The sequence below is a fragment of the Atta colombica genome, unplaced genomic scaffold, assembly GCF_001594045.1.
Source record: "Atta colombica isolate Treedump-2 unplaced genomic scaffold, Acol1.0 scaffold107, whole genome shotgun sequence".
NCBI lineage: Eukaryota > Metazoa > Arthropoda > Insecta > Hymenoptera > Formicidae > Atta > Atta colombica.
In genome coordinates this window covers 430,627-450,459 of record NW_017259192.1, presented here as the reverse complement: position 1 = coordinate 450,459, position 19,833 = coordinate 430,627, and the positions used below count along the sequence as shown (strand labels likewise).

At 35.6% G+C, this 19,833-nt stretch overlaps 5 protein-coding genes across 9 annotated transcripts in view; 2 read left to right on the top strand and 3 right to left on the bottom strand.

Annotated features, from left to right (window-relative positions):
- Positions 1–406: 406 nt before the first annotated feature.
- LOC108691922 (UPF0193 protein EVG1 homolog) lies at positions 407–2,343 on the bottom strand. Its single transcript, XM_018199885.1, has 5 exons — positions 2,100–2,343; positions 1,863–1,993; positions 1,695–1,791; positions 1,467–1,610; positions 407–636 (listed from the first exon to the last, which is right to left on the bottom strand). The coding sequence occupies exons 1-5, from the start codon at positions 2,341–2,343 to the stop codon at positions 407–409; spliced, it is 846 nt and encodes a 281-aa protein (XP_018055374.1).
- Positions 2,344–3,366: 1,023 nt separating this feature from the next.
- LOC108692467 lies at positions 3,367–6,263 on the top strand. 2 transcript variants are annotated; one of them, XM_018200737.1, is made up of 6 exons: positions 3,367–3,607; positions 4,321–4,444; positions 4,537–4,711; positions 4,817–4,902; positions 5,112–5,247; positions 5,668–6,263. In XM_018200737.1, exons 2-6 carry the CDS (start codon positions 4,364–4,366, stop codon positions 5,859–5,861), a joined length of 672 nt encoding a protein of 223 aa, XP_018056226.1. In that variant the 5' UTR covers positions 3,367–3,607; positions 4,321–4,363; the 3' UTR covers positions 5,862–6,263. The 2 variants fall into 2 exon arrangements, with proteins under 2 accessions (XP_018056226.1, XP_018056217.1); XM_018200728.1 differs by having other exon boundaries at positions 3,367–3,664.
- A 1,452-nt stretch (positions 6,264–7,715) lies between these two features.
- LOC108692068 (WD repeat domain phosphoinositide-interacting protein 3) lies at positions 7,716–11,110 on the bottom strand. Its single transcript, XM_018200179.1, has 6 exons — positions 11,028–11,110; positions 10,161–10,337; positions 9,487–9,744; positions 9,202–9,403; positions 8,905–9,128; positions 7,716–8,551 (listed from the first exon to the last, which is right to left on the bottom strand). The coding sequence occupies exons 1-6, from the start codon at positions 11,092–11,094 to the stop codon at positions 8,445–8,447; spliced, it is 1,035 nt and encodes a 344-aa protein (XP_018055668.1). The 5' UTR covers positions 11,095–11,110; the 3' UTR covers positions 7,716–8,444.
- Positions 11,111–11,217: 107 nt separating this feature from the next.
- Positions 11,218–13,005, top strand: LOC108692077 (rRNA methyltransferase 2, mitochondrial). 4 transcript variants are annotated; one of them, XM_018200208.1, is made up of 2 exons: positions 11,218–11,291; positions 11,895–13,005. In XM_018200208.1, the coding sequence occupies exon 2, from the start codon at positions 12,194–12,196 to the stop codon at positions 12,932–12,934; it is 741 nt and encodes a 246-aa protein (XP_018055697.1). In that variant the 5' UTR covers positions 11,218–11,291; positions 11,895–12,193; the 3' UTR covers positions 12,935–13,005. The 4 variants fall into 4 exon arrangements, with proteins under 4 accessions (XP_018055697.1, XP_018055689.1, XP_018055681.1 ...); XM_018200200.1 differs by having other exon boundaries at positions 11,243–11,295; positions 12,211–13,005; XM_018200192.1 differs by having other exon boundaries at positions 11,248–11,291; positions 12,211–13,005.
- Positions 13,006–16,485: 3,480 nt separating this feature from the next.
- The window catches only part of LOC108691913, a 62,526-nt gene continuing 59,178 nt past the window's right edge, over positions 16,486–19,833 (bottom strand). Inside the window, exon 2 of the mRNA XM_018199872.1 lies at positions 16,486–18,954. Within this exon, the coding sequence (XP_018055361.1) occupies positions 16,486–18,837 (2,352 nt within the window). The 5' untranslated portion in view covers positions 18,838–18,954. The remainder of the gene's footprint in view (positions 18,955–19,833) is intronic.

The following is a 19,833-nucleotide window of genomic DNA, read 5'->3' as shown; positions in this document are numbered from 1 at the left end:
ATATATGAAATATAAAATATAAAAAATAAAATATAAAATATATAGTAAAGATAAAAAGGTTAGAAAAAAGAAAGAAAAATGAATCTTTTAACGAAGTTGACATCTATTTTTTTAAAAAAGTCTATATGAATATAACTTTGCAAAATAATATTATGAGAATATAATTTTACAAATAATTTATCTGTTTACATTTCAGACAGTTGAATCATTATGATTATAATACTTGGCATTATCTTGGCATTACGTTCTTATCTATAAAATTCATTTGTTGCTTATCAGACGATTGAAATACGACGATTGAATAAAAAATATCTGATTGAATAATATTATATGACACACATAAAATCTGATCTATGTAATCGCATCTCACTATAGCGCTTACATGTAGATTATATCAATGAAAGAATCAATTCTGTCCCGGTTCAGTCAATGGAAATAATTTTGACGACGGTCTTTCGTCCTTAACTTCATAAAATTCTTCTTTTCGTAACTGATCGGACGTTTGATTGTCCAGCGACTCCATTAGCCGTATTTTCTGCGCTATCTCCTGCTGTATTATAGGTCGATATTTCTTCCCCATTCCGAGATTCTCCATATCGTTCAAGAAATCTATTCTTTCGCGAATCCCTTGCGCCACTTGAGAAACAGAAGGACACAATTTATCATCATAACACTCATAACATCATCAGTTTTCGAAAACGCGCATTATAAAAATCTATTTTAACTTAGAAAGCTCTGCTGCTTGCACGATTGTCATAAATAATGATAATTTCGAAAGAGTGTTTCCTACAACTTTCTTAAAATTTCATATTTTACCTTACAACTATAAAGATGGCAATTAAATATACGAGTTTTATATTGCTCTTTTACTTCACAAGTGACACAACTTAAAAAATGTGATTTTCGATTATCACTATGAATAAGAGAGAATTAGATAAATATTAAAAAATGAATTCTTCTAACTTCATAAAACATCGTCAAAATTGTCGCAATGTCAAAAGAATAATTTAAAAAAATTGTTTCAACTCAAAAAGTAACTTAATTTAAAATCAATTTTTTTTTTAATTTTAACTATTTTTCATAATAATAAATACATTATTATGCACATCAGATCTCAGATAATGTTGATAGAATTAAATAATTTCAACGGATAATATCTTCAAATTTGATGTGCATTATAATGTTTGAAGGGGTTAATTAATAATTTTCTGTCGAGTTGAAAATAATTTTTCCTTTTCTGAGAAATTTAATTTTTTTAGCTGTCGTTTTTGAAATAAAAGAGAGATAGAATTAATATACATTGTTTTTCTTAGTCAATAATTATGAAATAGCTATTTAAGAGAATCCATTAATTCTACATAAAAATTACATAAAACTTATATAATTGTCATTTTTAATTTTTATAATCGCTACTACAATATACCTTCTTTTCTGAGTGTAAAGTAGACTGTTGGTAACTAACTTACAATCGTTTAGAAAATCCGCGTTCTCAGGTATTTCTGGCTCCCGTTTAGCCCTGTGAAGAATCTTAGGACCGTGAGGAGTCTCCGGCATGTCCTTTCCAAAAGCCATCATACATGCCAAGTGACGCTTTTGTTTCTCCTTATTGGCTAATTGCGTAAAATTCATATTATTCAATGTACGTTTATTTTTATATTCGACTGCTATGTGAAGAAAGTATTTCTAATTATTACGTAAAGGCGCTGTTCTCCTGTATTGTTCTCTCTCGTAAGCACCGCTGCTTATAATCGTATCCTGTGAACGCCTCCTCCAAGCATTAGGAAATTTAACCTAAAAGAAAATGCTACAGAATATTATCTTGAAATTATTTTCTAGAAAATTCTTTATATCACGATATTTACTTGATAATTTTCGACTTTAGCTTTCGTTTTTTTCGTTTTGTCGATGGAAGGTGGTAAGGACTCGCCCTTGTCTACCGCCTCCTGAATCATTTTTCTTTGCATCATTGATAACTTGGATTCCTCCATTAACACTAATATTTAACATTTGCCAGAATGCGTGACCGAATTGTAATAAAAAAAAATCAATTGAAATTTTGACATAAATCACGCGTTGAACATCGGTTATCATTTACTTACGCTTAATGAGATTCTTTGTTTCCTCGCTATATTTCGCCCTTGGAGGATTGTGAAATGCGCCCACCCCCAAACCAACCCTCTGATATTTTCGTTCCATTTCGGTTTCGAAATTGCGAATCCTCGAGAGCACGCGCGAAATCACGCTAATTGCACAACTGTCACGAACTGTCACGATCCTGCGGTCCTTGCGGCTCGCCAAAGCGACAATTACGCATTCATCCCTCTTGGCCTCGTAATCTACCATTCCGGGGCGCGCATCGCGTTTCTATGACTACTTGAAAAGATGACTCAACTTGATCGAACTAACTTTTAAATTGGAATTGTAAGCCATTACTCACGAGTGGATAATTTCTGCAGCTGTTCGCAAACCCCATTCATACTTAATTAAAATTTACTCGAATTCGTAATTAGATTTTGAAATTCGAAAGAAACTGAAATATAATTAAATTATTTGCTATGTTTTTAGACTTGAACTTTTAGTAAGATAATAACGTAAACTGGAATTCTGAGTTTAAAAATTATATATCTAGAGAGTCGATTCTTTATCTTGAAATAAAGTAAAAATTACAAAAGTGAATGAATTTACTAGAATAGTTATTTTATTGATCAAGAATTTTATTGATCAACGCCAAGTAAATTTGCTCATTTTGTAATTTTCATCTCTTTTCAAAATATAGAATCGATCCAGATCCTTAGATCTAGATATTTTAAATTTCAAAATTCCAAATTCTGTTGATTGAATTTCTTTGATATATTTTAATATATTTTTTAGATAATTTTTAAATTTTAGATAATTTCTGAGATCTCTAAATTTTACGTATTTGAAATATTAAATCAAATCCTGATTATTTTAATTCAACTTAGTCTAGCTTTTCAATTTTCTGAAAATAGAATCAAACTAAACTTAGATTAAAACAATTTTCTTTAAAAAATTGCTCTTTTTACAGTAATTAATTCTTCAATTAAATATTCTCACATTCAATCAATCATCCCTCGAAGAAAAGAAATAAAAAATAAATCAATTATCACGTCGTAACTTCGTGCTAAATCAGATTTAATTAAATTAGGTTTGATTTTTAAAGAATCATTATCTGACATCATACGATTAATTGACGCCAACGCGACGCGTGTAAATAAACAATGATCAATCTGCGACTCCAAGGGATGCGATAATATGCATGCCACGGCGCGTGCGCGTCTACTCAGTCTACTGTGCCAAGGTGCCGTTTTCAACCCCCCTCGAACCACCAAATCATCCTCGCGTTCTGCGCGTCGCAAGAACTTGACGAGACCGACTTTGAGACGCGCTACTTTTTCCGTTACATTAGTTTTCGCTCGTCTACGATCGCACGAGTGTCAGAAGAATTCATCAATGATAACTCGCAATTAAAGCTACCACGCAGCGTCCCGTTATCGCGGGGTGTGCGCAAGACGAGAGTTATTGATTCTCATTGCGAACGGACGGTGGTAATTCGACGAGCATACTCGGAGCACACCTGGTCGCCAAGGTAGGCGACGTGCGTTTCACCTACTTTCGTCATCGCTGTGATTTCGATTGTTTTAAGGTGTGTCTCAACGCGTTACACGGAGGGTTGCAACCCTCATGGATTGTTAATCGATAAAAGATGGGCACGTGATATGAGAAACGTGATATGATCTTGATGTATTGTTGTACTTATTGTTTTTTTATTTATAAGTGATCTTCACGTTTCCCACGTAGTACAATTTATTCAAGGGACGTTCTGAGATCGTCCTTAGGATGTAGACATTTTTCTAAACGTTTCTAGAACATCCTTAGAATGTAGGAATATCTTCTGAAAGTCTTTAGGATGTTTATTAGAGGTCTATCTTGGATTGTTATGGTACAGTTTACAATTAGTACAATCTACTTTATATTAGAAATTGATCAATCAAAATAAAGTTTCTTTGTCCTCATTGTTCAAATTTCAATCTTTCAATCTTCAATCTCAGTCTTCAATGCGTAGTAATTTCGGCCTAACAGAGTTATATTAACGTACTGAACTTGATGAAAATTATGGGCCAATTAAAAGTTCATAGTCATCTCGTGGCCAGATTCTGTTATAGAGTTTTTATTTTATATGTAATAGCGAAACGTATTTTGAAAAGTTGAATAATTTATTAAATATAAAATATGTAATAAACACGTAATGCTATAAATATTTATAAATTATATAAACAATAATTAATAATAAACTTTCAGGACTGTTTAAAGTGCTAGTCTACATTAATTCTTAGAAGCCAAGATGAAGATCGGATTGTTGAAGCACTTTATGCATTACTTCAACCTGAGGCAGGGTACAATAGTAATCGCCATATTCCAAATGGTAATAGCACAAACTTTATGAAACTTCTGTGTTAGACAATTGATCTGCTTCGCTGAGCATAATTTTGATTTAAATTAAATATTCATACACAGTTAACATCCGGGTTGGGTATGATATTCTTCATTCTGGGTGTGACGCACGCATTGGGGATTCAAGAAATGTTGGCGAGAGATACAGAAGATGCACTCGAAAGGGAGGCCTTGGAGGAGATATCATCGTTTCATCTCAACAAAGAAAAGTTGGAACTGGCGCATCACACCGCAACCGGTTATTAATACTTGCATTCACGCGACGCACAAAAATCACGCATAAAAAAAAATATGACAAAACAATCATTGTCCCTCTTGTTACAGCGATTTTATGTATTTGCAGAATTGGAATACGCGATGTATTGCGGTCTCGTCATCACAGTTATTCATTTCATCTCTAGCGTGTTACTTCTCTATGGGGCTTTGACGGTAATCGAAATCATTTGAAAGAATAATTGAAGTTCGCTCAAAAAGAACAACAAGTTATTATAATATCAAAATAATGTCAAAATGACCATTAAAAATCATTTTTCAATCATTTCTGATTCATTTTAAGATCATTTTGACGTTATTGTGACTTATTGTTCTGCTTAGGCAAAGTTCTTTTTTTTTTTCTATAATGTACATTCCATTTTCAGAGCAATCGTCATTTTATGACGCCATGGATGATAGTCAAGATCACTATCATAGCAGCCCTAGCGATCTCATTATTCCTGGTAGAGGAGGATTGTCCTTTCCTCGCTAGTCTAGGCGGAAAAGCTGATATTTGCCAACGTAAGTTAAAATTTAAATTTTTTTCGTGTTTCAAGACCAATAAATAATCGGTGTGCAATTTGCTTGGAATTTGTAAAATTCACGCAAAAATATTATTAAGCACGAAGATCCGTTCTATTTGAATAGATCTTTCTCGCTTATTTATGTTTAAAATTATATAAAATCGAAAATTTGTATTCCATACTGCACGAATTTCTTTGGTTAAATTTTATATCTCTTCTATCTTAAAAAAATTTAACTAAAGAAATTCTGCAATACTGAGCTCTTATTATGTCGCTGTTATAAAAATACTACTTAAAATATACGAGAACGGTAGAATGATATATCTATATGTTATTTCGTTTGCTGAAAAGTCTTACATTGATTTTATTTATAAAATATTTATCGTGTTTTTATTAAAGGACGATGTGATATTTTCAGGCCTAATCGTCTTTTTCCTGATAATCGCGAGCTTTTACGTCTGGTTCGTGGTGTACAGTACTTATAAAAGCCTCGAGACAAAGAAGGGACTTACGCACGAAGTGCACATTATGAAAAAAAAGTACGCAGTACCCGTACCGCTGGAGGTACCAAAAGCGGTTCAGATTTCGGTGAACAAGCCTTACGAAATTTAAAAATATTATGAAATAGCAATGGAGAATTTCTTTGTCAATGTACGTTTTTACGGGGTAAATTACGAAGATAAGGAAACGTAATTTACTTCATAAAACCGCAAGATTCAATTGCGATCTCAGTGACGTAGATACATTTTGAAAAATCGTGTGCTTTTGGACAAATTTAGAAATCTGGATTTATTTAGCACCAATTTAGAGGTGATTATAAAATCGTGAAATAAAGTACATCTCGGAAATGAAATAATTAATTGCAAACTGACGGAAGGTAATAAAAACATGTATCGCACGTATAGGATAAAGAAAGTAAAGTTCAAGAAAATCTGCAAGGAACACGCTTCTTCATATTTGAATATTTCTCTTTGTTTTGCCTTGTTATAATTGCATATTTTTTTACGTTCGTGCGTTAAGATGGTTCTTTAATGCGACGCACAGATGCTAGTAATTATTTATTACAAAAAGAACGGTTTTGCTAAAGTATCTAATAAATATTTATAATAAATATTTATTGTTAAATACAGATTTAAAAATAATTTTGTCCAAACCAAAATAATTATGAGACATCTCAGCTGCTTGTTTAAATGTCAAAACTTTTTACAGTTGCTTGAGTGTTCTATACATATCTTGATATGCCCAACAAAATTATTTTCAGATTTATATTTTTAATTAAATTTTTTAATACTTCAATAAAATCGTTCTTTCTATGCACCATACTCTTTACGTGTGACATACATTTTGAATTTCCAATCTCTGTCGAGATTCTAATGGATAAAAATATTACAATTCCAAAAGTAATATCTCTCTTTGTGCTGTGAAACAAATGCGCACTTTCTTTCAAGCGCAAGACTGAATTTAATTTTTAGCATAAGCGAGCGAAGTCTTCTCGGGAGATCTGCGCTCGATAGAGTGACAACATCGAAAACGCTATGTACATTACGTGAATCATAGATTAATTTATTTAGAGAAATAGAAGTGCAGGACTCCGAATCGTGGAATAATCAATTTTATTTCATATTTAAACCCAATTTCTTTGTGAAATTACAACCTCATTATCTGCGGTAATATCCGTGTGATATAAAGTGTAGAATCTCTCTTGCGTATATGTATATTAAATGTATGGAAAAAAACATAAAGTAAAAATTACAATACTTCAGATGTATGTGTATATGATGTGTATATGATATGATTCGGCTATGAAACAATATCGTGTTCAATGAATCGCCAAAAACAGATGCGATTATAACAACAATCTATTTATATTAAATGTATGGAAACGTAAAAATAAAAATTATAATACTTCAGTAGATGTATATATATATATGACGTATCTATGATATGATTTGGCTACGAAATAAAAAGTCCGTGTTCAACGAATCGCCAAAATGGATGCGATTATAACAACGATCTATTTAAATAGATTTCAAAATCGTCGAAGAGGATGTATATCACTTTTATATATAATGCATTTATACATAATGAAAAGATTTGCTGGGCTACGAAACACATGATCAATAAGGATATATAATTGCATTGCAAAGCGCTTACTGCGAAGCTACGGCAAATAATTTGCTTTTTGTCACAAACATGTTTTAAGCCTAATCTACAATGTGCTCTTTGTTTTTTCATGGAAAGAAAATATTTGCTATGAATGCTAATCCTATGGCATAAATTCCATTTGCAAATATAGGGATTGCAAATATAACAAATATATTTATTCTTATTTGTACTCGCTACAATTATTGCAACAAAATATTTGTCAAATATGCAAATTTGTTTGCTACAAATAGCAAACAAATTGGACAATTCAATTTTACAATTCCTTTTTACATTCATAATAAAATAATTTTTTTTGCTGTTTCTTAGTTTTTATTACTTTTTACCTCTTATCTTTTTTTTGTCTGTTATTTTATTTCTTCGTTTTCTGTCATCCAAGATAAAGGTTGATGAACTTCGGAAGAGACAAGAAACACATGACAAGAAATGCGATTGTTGATAAAACAGCAGAGACAAAAAAATAAGAAACAGGAAGCAAAGAATACATTGTAGATTAGGCTTTATAGTCAATGTTCGCTTTAGTTTTAGCTGCAGCAACATTCTTATCTAAAATGTAAGAAAACGTGAGTATCACGCCAACAAGTAACTTGCGATGTCTCCCGTTATCACCTGGGAAAGTATTCCTTCTGTTTATATTTAAAAATTTCCTCTCGTCTATTAATAGGCGTCAGCGAATAGGCTCGTGTAACAAGTTTGACATAATCTCTGTAATCTTAAGATAGTTTTGTCTGTTTAATTTGTCAATTATCGTTTTCTTTTTGTTTTCAAAAATCTGCGCACAATACACCAACGAACGATATCACCAACAGTCAATAGAACTCTTCATTTGGTCCTCTATCGTAACGTTAGGTACGAACTTTATTGCACCTATATAAACAGCTTGAGTGTTACAATCTCCATGTACCTGCGATGTACCTGCGAGCCATTGAATTCTTTTACTCAGCCAAAATATGAGTGAAAATAGTGAAGGAACACGAAAGTCAAGTCCCTCGTCGCGCGGTTAGAAATTCACCGCCGTTATGTATCCTCCAATCACGCTTTGTCGTCAGTCAACTCGAGAAACTGAGCATAAAAGTCTCTCGTGCACTCACCCTTGTTATTGAACACGAACTTGTAATAACTACCATCTGCGCATATCACTGCATAAAAGATTGTAAACGTGAGAGATTGCTCGAAATATAATATAATGATTTTCGGTTAAAAATCTTGTAATTTTATCAATATAAATTAACTTTAATTTCATTGCCAGTTTAACTTACATCCTTTTCTAGTTCTAAGACCAGTATTTATAGTCTAGTCTTATTGTACAAGATTAAATAATGTTTTAGGACGGCTCTGTAAATGATTGATAATATCTTAAAATATTCAAGACAATTTTAAAAATAAGAACTGACTACCGCGCCGGCCTACTAGAAAAGATAACGAGTTACCGAGGTTAAAGTTAATCTATACTGATAAAAACAAATATACATAATTCACAAACATCGCTCACCTATGATACTATTGTTATCTTGGCCAAACGCACACATACATTGAGGACCGCTCGGCACTTGAAATTTGCAGAAACTCCAACTCGAGCTGAAGTACTTTGGCAGGAACGTGGCGGACGCTAAACTAGATTGGCGATTCAGTTTTTGATCTTCGACGGCAAATACGTGCACGGTACCGTGATCACTGGCCACACACAGCCATGTAGAGTCATGATTGAAGTTTATGCTAAAATTAAATGTATAAAAATTAATATTTCATGTCACGTGTTTCGTCACATCTTTCCTTTTACTACGCTTACCAATAGATATTTGCATGATTCGCTCCTCTCCTTAATTCGTTAATCATGTTACCGTTTTGCGTATCAAATACTCTTATCAAAGTACCTTTCTCCGAGGCAGTGGCCAATCTGGTGCCCTGCAGATTTAAAGCTATGCAAGATAAAGGCGTTTCATGTGCTTCTATATTTAAAGGTTGCTTCTCTGTATTAGCCAGATCTATAACTGAATACACAAGCTGTTGATATTAAGTAATATATTTGATGTAGACGATATATCGAGATCTCGATTTTTTACTGAACTCTTACCTTGAACGTGACCGTTCTTTCGTCCAGGAAAGGCGAGTAAGGAGTTGTTGCTATTCGGGCACAGAACGCACAACCCTCGCGGATTAGGATTAGTTTCAAATACGTGCAACTGTTGAGGATTTTGTGTAAACGTATAAACCTTTATAACACCCTCTAACACTACTACTATCCTGTCTCTTCGCAATTTCACTCCTTTCACGGGTGCGTTAAATTCTAAGGTAATTGCTGGCAATTTCTTTATATCATCCCATATCATGACTGCAATCATAAAGTGTAAATAGCTTGTATCTATGATAAGCCTGTTCTTTATCACTGGATTGCTAAAACTATCTTTTTCGCTTTCATCAAACTTCAAATACATGGATACTTTCCAGCAATAGATAACACATTATAACACATAGTAAATTATTGCATCCATGTTATTCGCTAATGTTAAACAAAGATAAAATAATTCCTATGTTACACTATGGGTTCATTCCACTTGACGCTCTCACAAGTATTGTTCTTGTTTAACAGTTGATAACAAGAATGACTCGAAGAGTTTGACAAGTGAAACAGTTTATACTTCTTACTGGAAACCAACATATATTTTATTTTAAGTACAACAAATGTATACTAGTTCAACTACAAAAAACAGACCTAATGTATACCAAATATACAGAAAGTAAATAAACCTTTGTTTGTTGGATACATTGGTTTGACTCCACCTCCAACTAACGCCAGATAATTACATCTGAAAAGCATCTCTACATATCCAAGGCCTCCATCGCTAAAGTCATGCCTCTCTTTCTCCTTAAGTGGATCACAGTTATACACTCGGAATCCGTTCTCCATGCCACAGGCGAAGCATCCTGCAAATGCATGAACAATAGCGATACAGTTTTATCTGTTATACATACATTTTCCTTTCTTTAGTAATATTAATCGACTATCGTGTGTTTATGATACATACATGTCGACACGAGTGCAGAAGATGACTCGACCTGATAAACTCATACATGGAAACGCGATATCGCGCGAACTTACTTCAAGCGTGCAATCATGGAGTCACCCGTTGCATTAATGTGCAACGGTATCACTTCGAGATGGGACGGGAAGCAAACGAGAGAAAGATACAAACAAATGTGTCAAATCGTTTCATTCTTTGTACACTTTTACAAAAATGGGAAGATCATTCAAACGGGATCTGACTATACAAAAGTAAATCCGAATAAATCGTTAATTCGCTGCAAGTCGCGCGAACGTCAAAAGGTCACCGACATTTCTCGACGAAGAGGTTCGCGGTCGATCGATCGGCGAAATTGGTCCTCTGGCGTTCCGGATTATGGCAGCATGAAATTGAGAATGCCGAGTGAGACGTGGCATCACGCAGATCGACGCGGATTACCGTGGAGACGAACATTGACGAACATTGCGTAGACGCGCGGGCGGCAAAACTAGGCTAGGTTAGAACACGGAAGCAAGGCAAATCTGACAGGTACGCAGCCACGGATGTTGTTCCGCTATCGATACGCATTGTTAGGCAGCCGCACGGGACGTACCTTGGTCCTGATTGAAGCCGGCGTAGAGCAGACCATTGCCGTGCGCATTGCCCGCGGTGAGGTTCATCGTGGATCACTCCGTTGATGAAAACATCCGGAACCTCAAACGTGTGTATAGCTCGTTCCGCGGCTCCTCGGTCACATCGCCGGTTGGCCGGTTCGCCGACTCGACACTCTTCCGTGCTGTACTTGACTGTACTCTGCTACGAGCAGTACGAGCATGCCGAGAAACGTCGAACACGCGCATGTGTCGCGTATGTGTATGTGAGTACGTGGAATGTTTTCCTGATATATGCGTGTATATTTAATATCATACAATACATACATATTACATACACTTTTACAAAAAGTTACTTAAGGCACTGACAAGGAATTATTAAAGACTCTAATGATAATCCTATGATATTAAAATTTAGACGATTAAAATATTAATTTTGTTTTTTTATTCCTTATTATTTAATATTATTTTTATCTTAATTTATTGATTTGTTATTGTTTTGATAATAATACTTGATAAACAAGATTCTTATGACTCAATATTTGATTTTTATTTAAAGTATTTTTATTGTTATCATTCTGGGTTTATCTGTTCGAGTGATAATTGTATGTATGTAGAAAAATATTTATGAATATTATGATTGTTTTGACATTGTGGTTAACTCATAACATCAATTCTATTTTTATTAAGAATTCTAGGAAAGATGTGTAGACATTCTCGATTTTCTCTTCCGAAGTGTTCCAATTTATACAAAAAATTCTTAAAAATTTTCTAAGAACAAAATTATAAAAACTTCTAAGAATAATTTTTATCATATATATGTATATATAACAGAATCAGAGAGAAAACTTAATTAATCTTCCTGGCAGAAATCCACCACACCGACAGATGTTAATCAGCTGATCGGACAATCAAAATGTATTAATGACAATCAGACAACATGGCCGCGTCCAGGGTTTTAATTCTGCGATGTCGACAGTTTGCCTTTACACGCATTTATTCTCCATTTAACGCAAGTTGTACATGCTAATAATTCTCTGGGAGTGTATGGCGCTAGTCTGCTGATAGATAAATATCACCAAAAGTCTTGATATCAAATGTTGTTTGTGCTAAGCGTTTGCGACGTGCGCTTGGCCACAGGTTAGATCACATTTGCATTACATACGAGATGAATTCTCTCTGCAGGAACGTTTCGCTGACGAGAAGCTTACACACCGGCCGCGTGCTTCTGAAGGAAATCCCGCGAAACCTGAAAGGCAAGAAGCACAGTTCACAGCTATGGCTGGAAAGGCAGCTGCGCGATCCCTACGTGGAGAAAGCAAAGCAGGAGAAGTACAGATGCAGGAGCGCGTTCAAACTATTGGAAATCAATGAAAGATTCAAGATCCTCAACCCAGGTCTGACCGTCGTGGATTGTGGGGCAGCGCCCGGCAGCTGGACTCAGGTCGCCACCAATCTAACCAATGCTAATGGCAAGAAGGAAGGACCTGTTGGTAGAGTGTACGCTGTCGACAAACTCCCGTTTTATCCCGTAGAAGGTGCGACTGTCTTGGGAAACATGGATTTCACGAACATCAAAACGCAGGAGACTCTAAACAAATTATTGCAGGGGGACAAGGTCGATGTCGTTTTGTCTGACATGGCTCCAAATGCATCTGGCATAAGAGAGATAGATCATGATAATATAATGCTACTCGCTTACGCTGCCTTGAGATTCGCGTTACAAATCAGTAAGGCACAAAGCACGTTCGTTGTAAAAATCTGGGACGGTGGTAAGATGCAACAGTTTGAACAGAATCTGTTAAAATTTTACAGTAGCGTCAGGGCAATTAGACCTGATGCGACAAGAGACGAATCAACTGAGACATTCTTCTTGGCTAGGAGGTTTAAAGGTCTCAAGACGAGCTGATGTAATTAATTAGTTCTTAGAATTCATAGGACAATAGATTTGTTCGCGTTGAAATCTCCCAAATTTTTGCATTTCAGATAAATAAACAAAATTAATTTTATTATTATATAAAACGTTTTATGGATAAAAATATGTATTTATACGCAATAATATTATATGTATTATCGCGAAATTAAATATTTTTGTAAGCAACGCGAATTTAATATTTCAATTGTAATATTTAAAAAGGATGTGTTTGGCAGGTACAAATAAAAGAGCACAATAATTTTGTATCATACGGGCGTCGTATGCGATTCTTTTTTATAACTCCTTTACTCCGTTATCTAACAGGCGACCTCGCACAACACGACAAATGCAATATACATTGATATATTTCGCTATAAATAATACAAGAAGATTTAATACACGATTAATACGCAATCGGGACTGTGCTGCTGTTAACGCTTATTTATTTATATTATGCCTATATTATGCCTCTATGCGTATATACATTCCTCAATGATATAATTAATATGTACACGAATCGACATTTAATAGTACTGGAGAAAAATTACACACCACATTGAAACGTATGTAGATCAGTAGATTTACTGGCCACACAATGTCAAATATCGTAAAATCTTTCGGCTTAATTATCGAGTTCGTAGAAGGAAACACGCGCAAGAAAGCTGATTCGAAATGTCTCGATGCTTTGAATGATAACTCGATAACATCTGCTACAATAAAAGTCGCGGCTTCTTAGTAACATTGTACGCAACAGATTAAAATTAGGAAGCAAATTATTTGGGTTGTCCGGAAAGTTCGTGCCGAAGTTTTGAAGGAAAATTGAAACGTAGAAGATTTAAATTTTTAATTTCATTTATTAAATTTAAATCTTTTGCGGTACGAACTTTTCGGACAACCTACTACTAAAAAAATTTTAATTTACGAATATTAATAAGATTTAATTAATAATTTAAATATTACTTGGAGTTGCTTAATATTATATTTGTCAATGATACAATGATTTCTTTTATTTTTTAAATTCTTTGACTTTAAAAGAAAGAAAGCTATAGAAAATAATATCTCAAGAGAGTATTATAAAATGACAAAATTTAACAGTATTTAATTTTAAATTATTCTAAATTATTTGCCTAGTAAAGTGAAAATAATTTTTCTATACGTTTTTGACTTAATAAAAATTAACTTACGAAGACTTTTGCGATTTACATTACTAATTCACACACGCACACACGCACACACACACACACACACACACACACACACACACACACACACACACACACACAACTCAAATAAATAAAAGCTTTAAATATTCTTGCTTACTACATGTCACATGTAGCCGGAGCGTTTATTATAGCGATATCGGAGACAACGTGTCATCAAAATGTAATTATCTTTCCTATATGAAAGGTAAAGCGAATACAACGAAGATGATCGAAACTTTTCGACTGATTTCAATAGCTGTTTTGAGAGAAATCACCTTTGAAGCTATATCAACGTGAAACAACGATCGATTGGATCACACACCGAAAAACACTTATTCTACGCTGTGGGCTAGCTAATATAATTGTGTGTAATTTTGTGATTGATCTGCAAAAAGTGATCTAACATGTCCGCGCACGCTTGCCATTTATAAAAACGAGTTATTTAAAAATTTGCAAGAGATCGTGTAACCGGAACGATTTTGTACGTTCTTCTTTGCAAATCTTACAACGATGAAATTGATGCTGCACGATTGTATTTCTTTACTGAAGAGAGTAACACGATTCCCAAGATTTCGTACGGCCGAAAATCGACTACTGTATAATAACTCTAAAGATCAGTCTGTGCTTCATTAACACTTCCGTTAGTAAATGAGCTCAACATATCGCTCGCGAGCTCACGAATACGCCATTCATACATTCTTATCTTGAAATTAGTGTTAACACTGACAAGTCTAATAACTATCTCTGCTGTAAAGAGAATATAGATTTATCAACGACGTTTCACACGAAACAGCTGAATTAATAACTATTTCATCATACGATAGCCTAATCAGCGATATATTTTTTTATCAAGAATTTGTTAGCCCGCATTTTCGTTATATATTTAAAATTCACTGCGATTGTTATATCATATTTTCATTAATTTCATTTGTCATATTAAAGTAATAAATAAGTGTATTATTAAAGTAAAATTTAATAGAATTGTCAAATAAAATTGCAGATGTAATAAGTATTTATTATAAATAAAATAGAAACTGTCTGTAAATGAAAGAGTCATTGTAAGTAAAAATCATTTCATTAAAACATGATTACATTGATAAAAACATTGAATAGAATTATCAAATAATCATAAAATAGACATAATAGTACCTATTATATATATGAATAAAGTAGAGTCAATACAAATGAAATTTCGTTAGAAATAAAATTTAATTAAAAAGTGATTATTATATTGTTAAAATAACATTGAATAAATTACCAAATAAAATTGTAAACGTAATAAGTACCTGTCTACGAATAAAACAGACAGTACAAATAAAGTTTCATTCATTAGAAAGCGATTATATTATTAAAATAATACTGTTAAAAATATAAGGTACTAAGTATCACATATGAAATTAAATATGTGACGAAACTGCAGATCCTTACTAATTTCTATCGAAAAAATGTAAAAAAATCACTCGTAAAAAAATTTTAAAATTACTTCAGGCAGTGTTTCTTCTATTTTAGCGCATTCTGGTAGAAAATTTTAGCTTTCGTAAATATTAGCCTAGTTAATGTCAGTTCAAACAAATCTATTCTCGTCAACCTTGATGTTTGAAACAGCGACGCTTTATTTTCGCAACTTAATATCTCTCGTCAGACGCGATGAATTCATAAGTGATTCTGATGCTCAGCGATTTATTTTGAAATGCATGACGCAGTTTGAACTTTCCATAGAAAGCATCTGATTAACGTGAAAAAATTTGTCATCGATTGCGCAAATATTTTGCGTCAGCATGCTATTTGCTACTTCCTCGCTACTTTCTCTATTCGATGCTTATCACTATTAATTACACAGCATAAGATATCAGAACGCATTTGTGAGATTTTCCTTGAAAATCTTTTTTTGGATGCAAATTTAATTACCGACACGGTGTGACGCAACTATAATGAACAAACGTCTAAGTACATTTCTAAATTTCCCTCCGCTTTTAGCGAGTCCAGGTTTTTTTTCTCACATGAAGGGAAGGCAATACCGGGAAGATACTTGGATTTCAGATCACTCCTCTTGAGATCGTCGAAGTTTCCAACGATTTGCAACACATTCGCTGAGCAAAAAAAAATACTAAACATGATACAAGCAGTACCGACTCTTGAACTTCTCAAACAGATTGCCGCAGATTGTCTTCCGTCAATCCTTCTTGTTGATCTTATCTACTATAAAGTCCTTCGTACAGTAGCGATCTAAACGCGACGAACAATCCGCAAACTACCTTGATGCAATTTCGGAATTCTCGAGTCACTTGACACAATTCCGTATACAGTTAGACCTTTCTTTCAAGAAAAGCGATGTGAAGAAGATTAAACGCTAATTGGTGTCTTTCGCTTTTGCATTGAAACCCTGTTCCCCGGCGACGTCTCCGTGAAGGGACTCAACCTTCGTGACGATCGCGTTCGAAAGGAACGGCTGTAAGATTGTTCTTGATCATCGTTCTGATCAACGGGATAGATAGCTGGATCTTTGATCAACGGAAGCTTACTCCAAAAATGTATCAAATCTGGTGTCTGATTCTGTCTTTCACTGGGTGTCGCCTGGATGTGATCCAAGTCCGACTTCCAACTCGACGCCATCAAATGATAAACTGGTTTCTGGCGGACAGGCACGCTGCTCTTGGTGCTGGTACCGTCGTAAGGGCCGACATCGTCCGCAGAATAGCGCGAGTTCTGCTTGTAATTCAAACTGTGTATGCTGTTGGCTATCTCTCCGCTATCCGGAAACCTTACGTAACCATCTTGCTGCGGCCGCCTCACGTAATCGAGAAATCTCACGAAATCTTCAGCGGAGTCCAAGTTCATCGCGCTCTGTATGGAACTGCTCGGGACGTTTGATTCGAAATCTTTCGGACTTTTTTGCAATATGCTCTCTTTCAATCGTTTATCGTTGATCATACGGATTTCAGTTATCGAATCGTCCTCCGGCGAATCGTACGAAGAAGATACACTTTCCAGTTTCTTGTTTTTCTCGTTCTCGAATCTCATGGAGAGCTGCTCGGTTGGCTTGCGTTCGTGCGAACTGACGGTCACCACATCGTGGACGTTATCAGGAAATATAACATGAGAACTCTTAATCTCCGAGCTGAACAAGTTTTTGGATTCGTCCTCGCTATCTTTGACTTTTTCCGTGTCCGGCGACTTGGTGGTGACTTGTAGTCTCTCAGTGTTCACGTCCAAGAGCGTCGTCTCTACAATGAAATCACCGTCAATGCTGACTTCGCTGGAGACATTGCTGCCCGCCTCATCTTTATCCTCTGTGAATGCGGAATCGTTATGATGATCTACGATCTGATTGAACAGCTTCTTTAGCTCTGCAATTTGGTCCTGTTGCCGTTGATGACGATCGCGATCCGGGCGCTCGATATTTCGAACCGTGGGAATCGTCATGCCGGCCTCTCCATGCTTCAGGATCTCTTCACCTTCAGCCGAGTCGTCTTCATCTGGTATGTCTGTGCTATATGGATAATCCACATCGTCTTCTTCCTCGTCATAGAGGAAGTCCGTTTCCTCGTTCGGCTTGGAAATTTCTGGTATCAACTCGTCTTTCACATACGTTTCGTTGTCTCGTTGCTCGTTTATCGGAATCGATGTCGTTTGCTTCATAGGAAGCGCGGAATCGGGTGCACCAGTAGTGACGCTTTCGTTGGCGTTTGAGGTGAAATTGAACATCTGCACAACCTCTTCGGCGGTATCGTTCTGCGTCAGCAACAGATCGTCCACTACGTTCGTCAGTTTTGTAGGCGAGATTAGCAGCACTAATGCTGGTGACGACTCGGTGGAGCTCTCTCGCTTCTCCGTTATCAAGACGCTTTCTTCTGTACTGCCACTGATGTCAATTCTCTTCACACTCGAGGAATTCAACACTGTTTTCAAATCTATTGGAATCTTGTAATCCACCACTTCCGAAAAATTGGTGTCATTCGTTTCCTCGACCAATTCCGTTACTGGAACTGTCGCTGGAAGCTTTTTTCCAATATCATCGACATTGGAATTTCCAAAAAAGAATTCTTCTTCGTCCAAGGTCGTGTCGTTCTTCAATTCGTACAATGTCATAGGCAACTTCATTTTCTCTTCGTCTGCTGAGAAATAAGTTTCATTGCGAGTCGGCGCCGCGATCGGCTGGTTTTTCAAGAACGTTTCTTCAACTTCGATCTCCGTCGACTGAGGATTGGTGTCGGACACCACAGGAATGTTAAGCTGCAGAGGGATGTTAAGCTGCAAGGGACCAGTCGACTTTTTCTGATCATTCTTGACAGTTTGTGCACTACTAAACATGAGCTTAAGTCGTTCCAGAAGGAAATCCTTGTGCGCAGTCGCGTTAATGCTTATGCTTTTAACGCACCTACCCATCTTGTCCGCGTGATAACCTTCTGCGCAAGCAGGTAACACTCCCGGTGCGATAAACACGCTCTTCGGCGTTATTCTTCGAGAGTCCAGACTGGGTTGAAAGCCGCTTTGTGGATCCACCAGGAGCAATGCTTGCCAGAAATCGCCCAGAAAGTCAATGTCCTTCTTTTTGGGTGTCGATGATGATGATGGTGCTGATGATATTTCTTCAGGTAAGCGGGCAGGTGCCAATTCGGCGCTGCAGATTAGTCCGAGAAACAACAAGATAGGGAACATTCTCCATCGAGAATGCCTTCGCCGTAAGCTCAACATCGTTTCGTCCTCGTTGCTTCTGATCGAAGTTTCTTCACAAAGAAAGAGGAAGTTATCTCAAGATCGTCTGGATTTTGCTTGTCACCTGTCCCTCGTTTTTGGAAGCATCGGATCAGTCTGCCAACAGGTAAGAGAATTAAATAAAATTAATCGTTTTCTATGCACGGTATACGTGTAGCATGCAGTCGAGCGGAGAAATTAACAATACGTTTGCGCAACGCGGCGATATATTAACTTCAGCCGCTGGAGCTTTCACTTGAGTAGCGGCTCATCCAGGGAGCAATATTAACCCAGTTTCTAATCTTAATAAATACCACTTAGCCGGCGGTGCACGTATACCGGATGCATCATTCCCCGAGGCAATTTAGGGCTGTAAGTTTCTTCCGGAATTTCTCAGAATGTTGCACATCTGCTTCGAGCGTAACTAAAGTGCCCCTAGAAATGCTTTCTACTGTCTTTACGGATGTGAATAATTAGAAAAGAAAACTTCGAATGCGTGGCTGGTAATCATATAATGACGCAGTGTGACACGCGGAAAAGAGAATAAATCGACTATTATTATCTATCAAGTGAAAGTTGTTTCGGATCCTCTTGGAGCAAAGTGCTAGTAATAGAAAAATCACGGTATTCCTATCCCCTTCGATGACATACATCATGCAGCAAATACGTGCCATAAATCGATTGTCGATTTTATCAACTTACTCGACTGCCCGAACAAGCAATTAATCGTCAAGTTTACTGTGATAGCTGTGCGAATGATACGCGAGAAAGGAAGAGTTATACAGCTGAAATAATATATACATCAGACGAACGTGATGATTTGCAGGAACACATATAAACCAACGACGAATTTTGAATGTAAATTTGATGTGAATCATATAGTAGAATTATTATAGGAGAATTATATCATAGTTTATAGAATTATATCATAGTCTATCCTCTAACTAAAAATTCATCTAATTTCACATACAAAAACAAACTCGAAATAAAGAGTTT

Coding starts and splice junctions, on each gene's coding strand:
- LOC108691922 (XM_018199885.1), bottom strand. CDS start 2,343: ATGGTAGATTACGAGGCCAAGAGGGATGAATGCGTAATTGTCGCTTTG. Junction 1,994..2,099: donor AACAAAGAATCTCATTAAGC/GTAAGTAAATGA, acceptor GTTAAATATTAG/TGTTAATGGAGGAATCCAAG. Junction 637..1,466: donor CGCGGATTTTCTAAACGATT/GTAAGTTAGTTA, acceptor CTGTTTCTCAAG/TGGCGCAAGGGATTCGCGAA.
- LOC108692467 (XM_018200737.1), top strand. CDS start 4,364: ATGAAGATCGGATTGTTGAAGCACTTTATGCATTACTTCAACCTGAGG. Junction 4,445..4,536: donor TAATCGCCATATTCCAAATG/GTAATAGCACAA, acceptor ATTCATACACAG/TTAACATCCGGGTTGGGTAT. Junction 5,248..5,667: donor AAAAGCTGATATTTGCCAAC/GTAAGTTAAAAT, acceptor TGATATTTTCAG/GCCTAATCGTCTTTTTCCTG.
- LOC108692068 (XM_018200179.1), bottom strand. CDS start 11,094: ATGAACCTCACCGCGGGCAATGCGCACGGCAATGGTCTGCTCTACGCC. Junction 9,404..9,486: donor AAAGAACGGTCACGTTCAAG/GTAAGAGTTCAG, acceptor TTGTGTATTCAG/TTATAGATCTGGCTAATACA. Junction 9,129..9,201: donor AATCATGCAAATATCTATTG/GTAAGCGTAGTA, acceptor ATTTAATTTTAG/CATAAACTTCAATCATGACT.
- LOC108692077 (XM_018200192.1), top strand. CDS start 11,248: ATGCCGAGAAACGTCGAACACGCGCATGTGTCGCGTATGTGTAT. Junction 11,292..12,210: donor CATGTGTCGCGTATGTGTAT/GTGAGTACGTGG, acceptor TTCTCTCTGCAG/GAACGTTTCGCTGACGAGAA.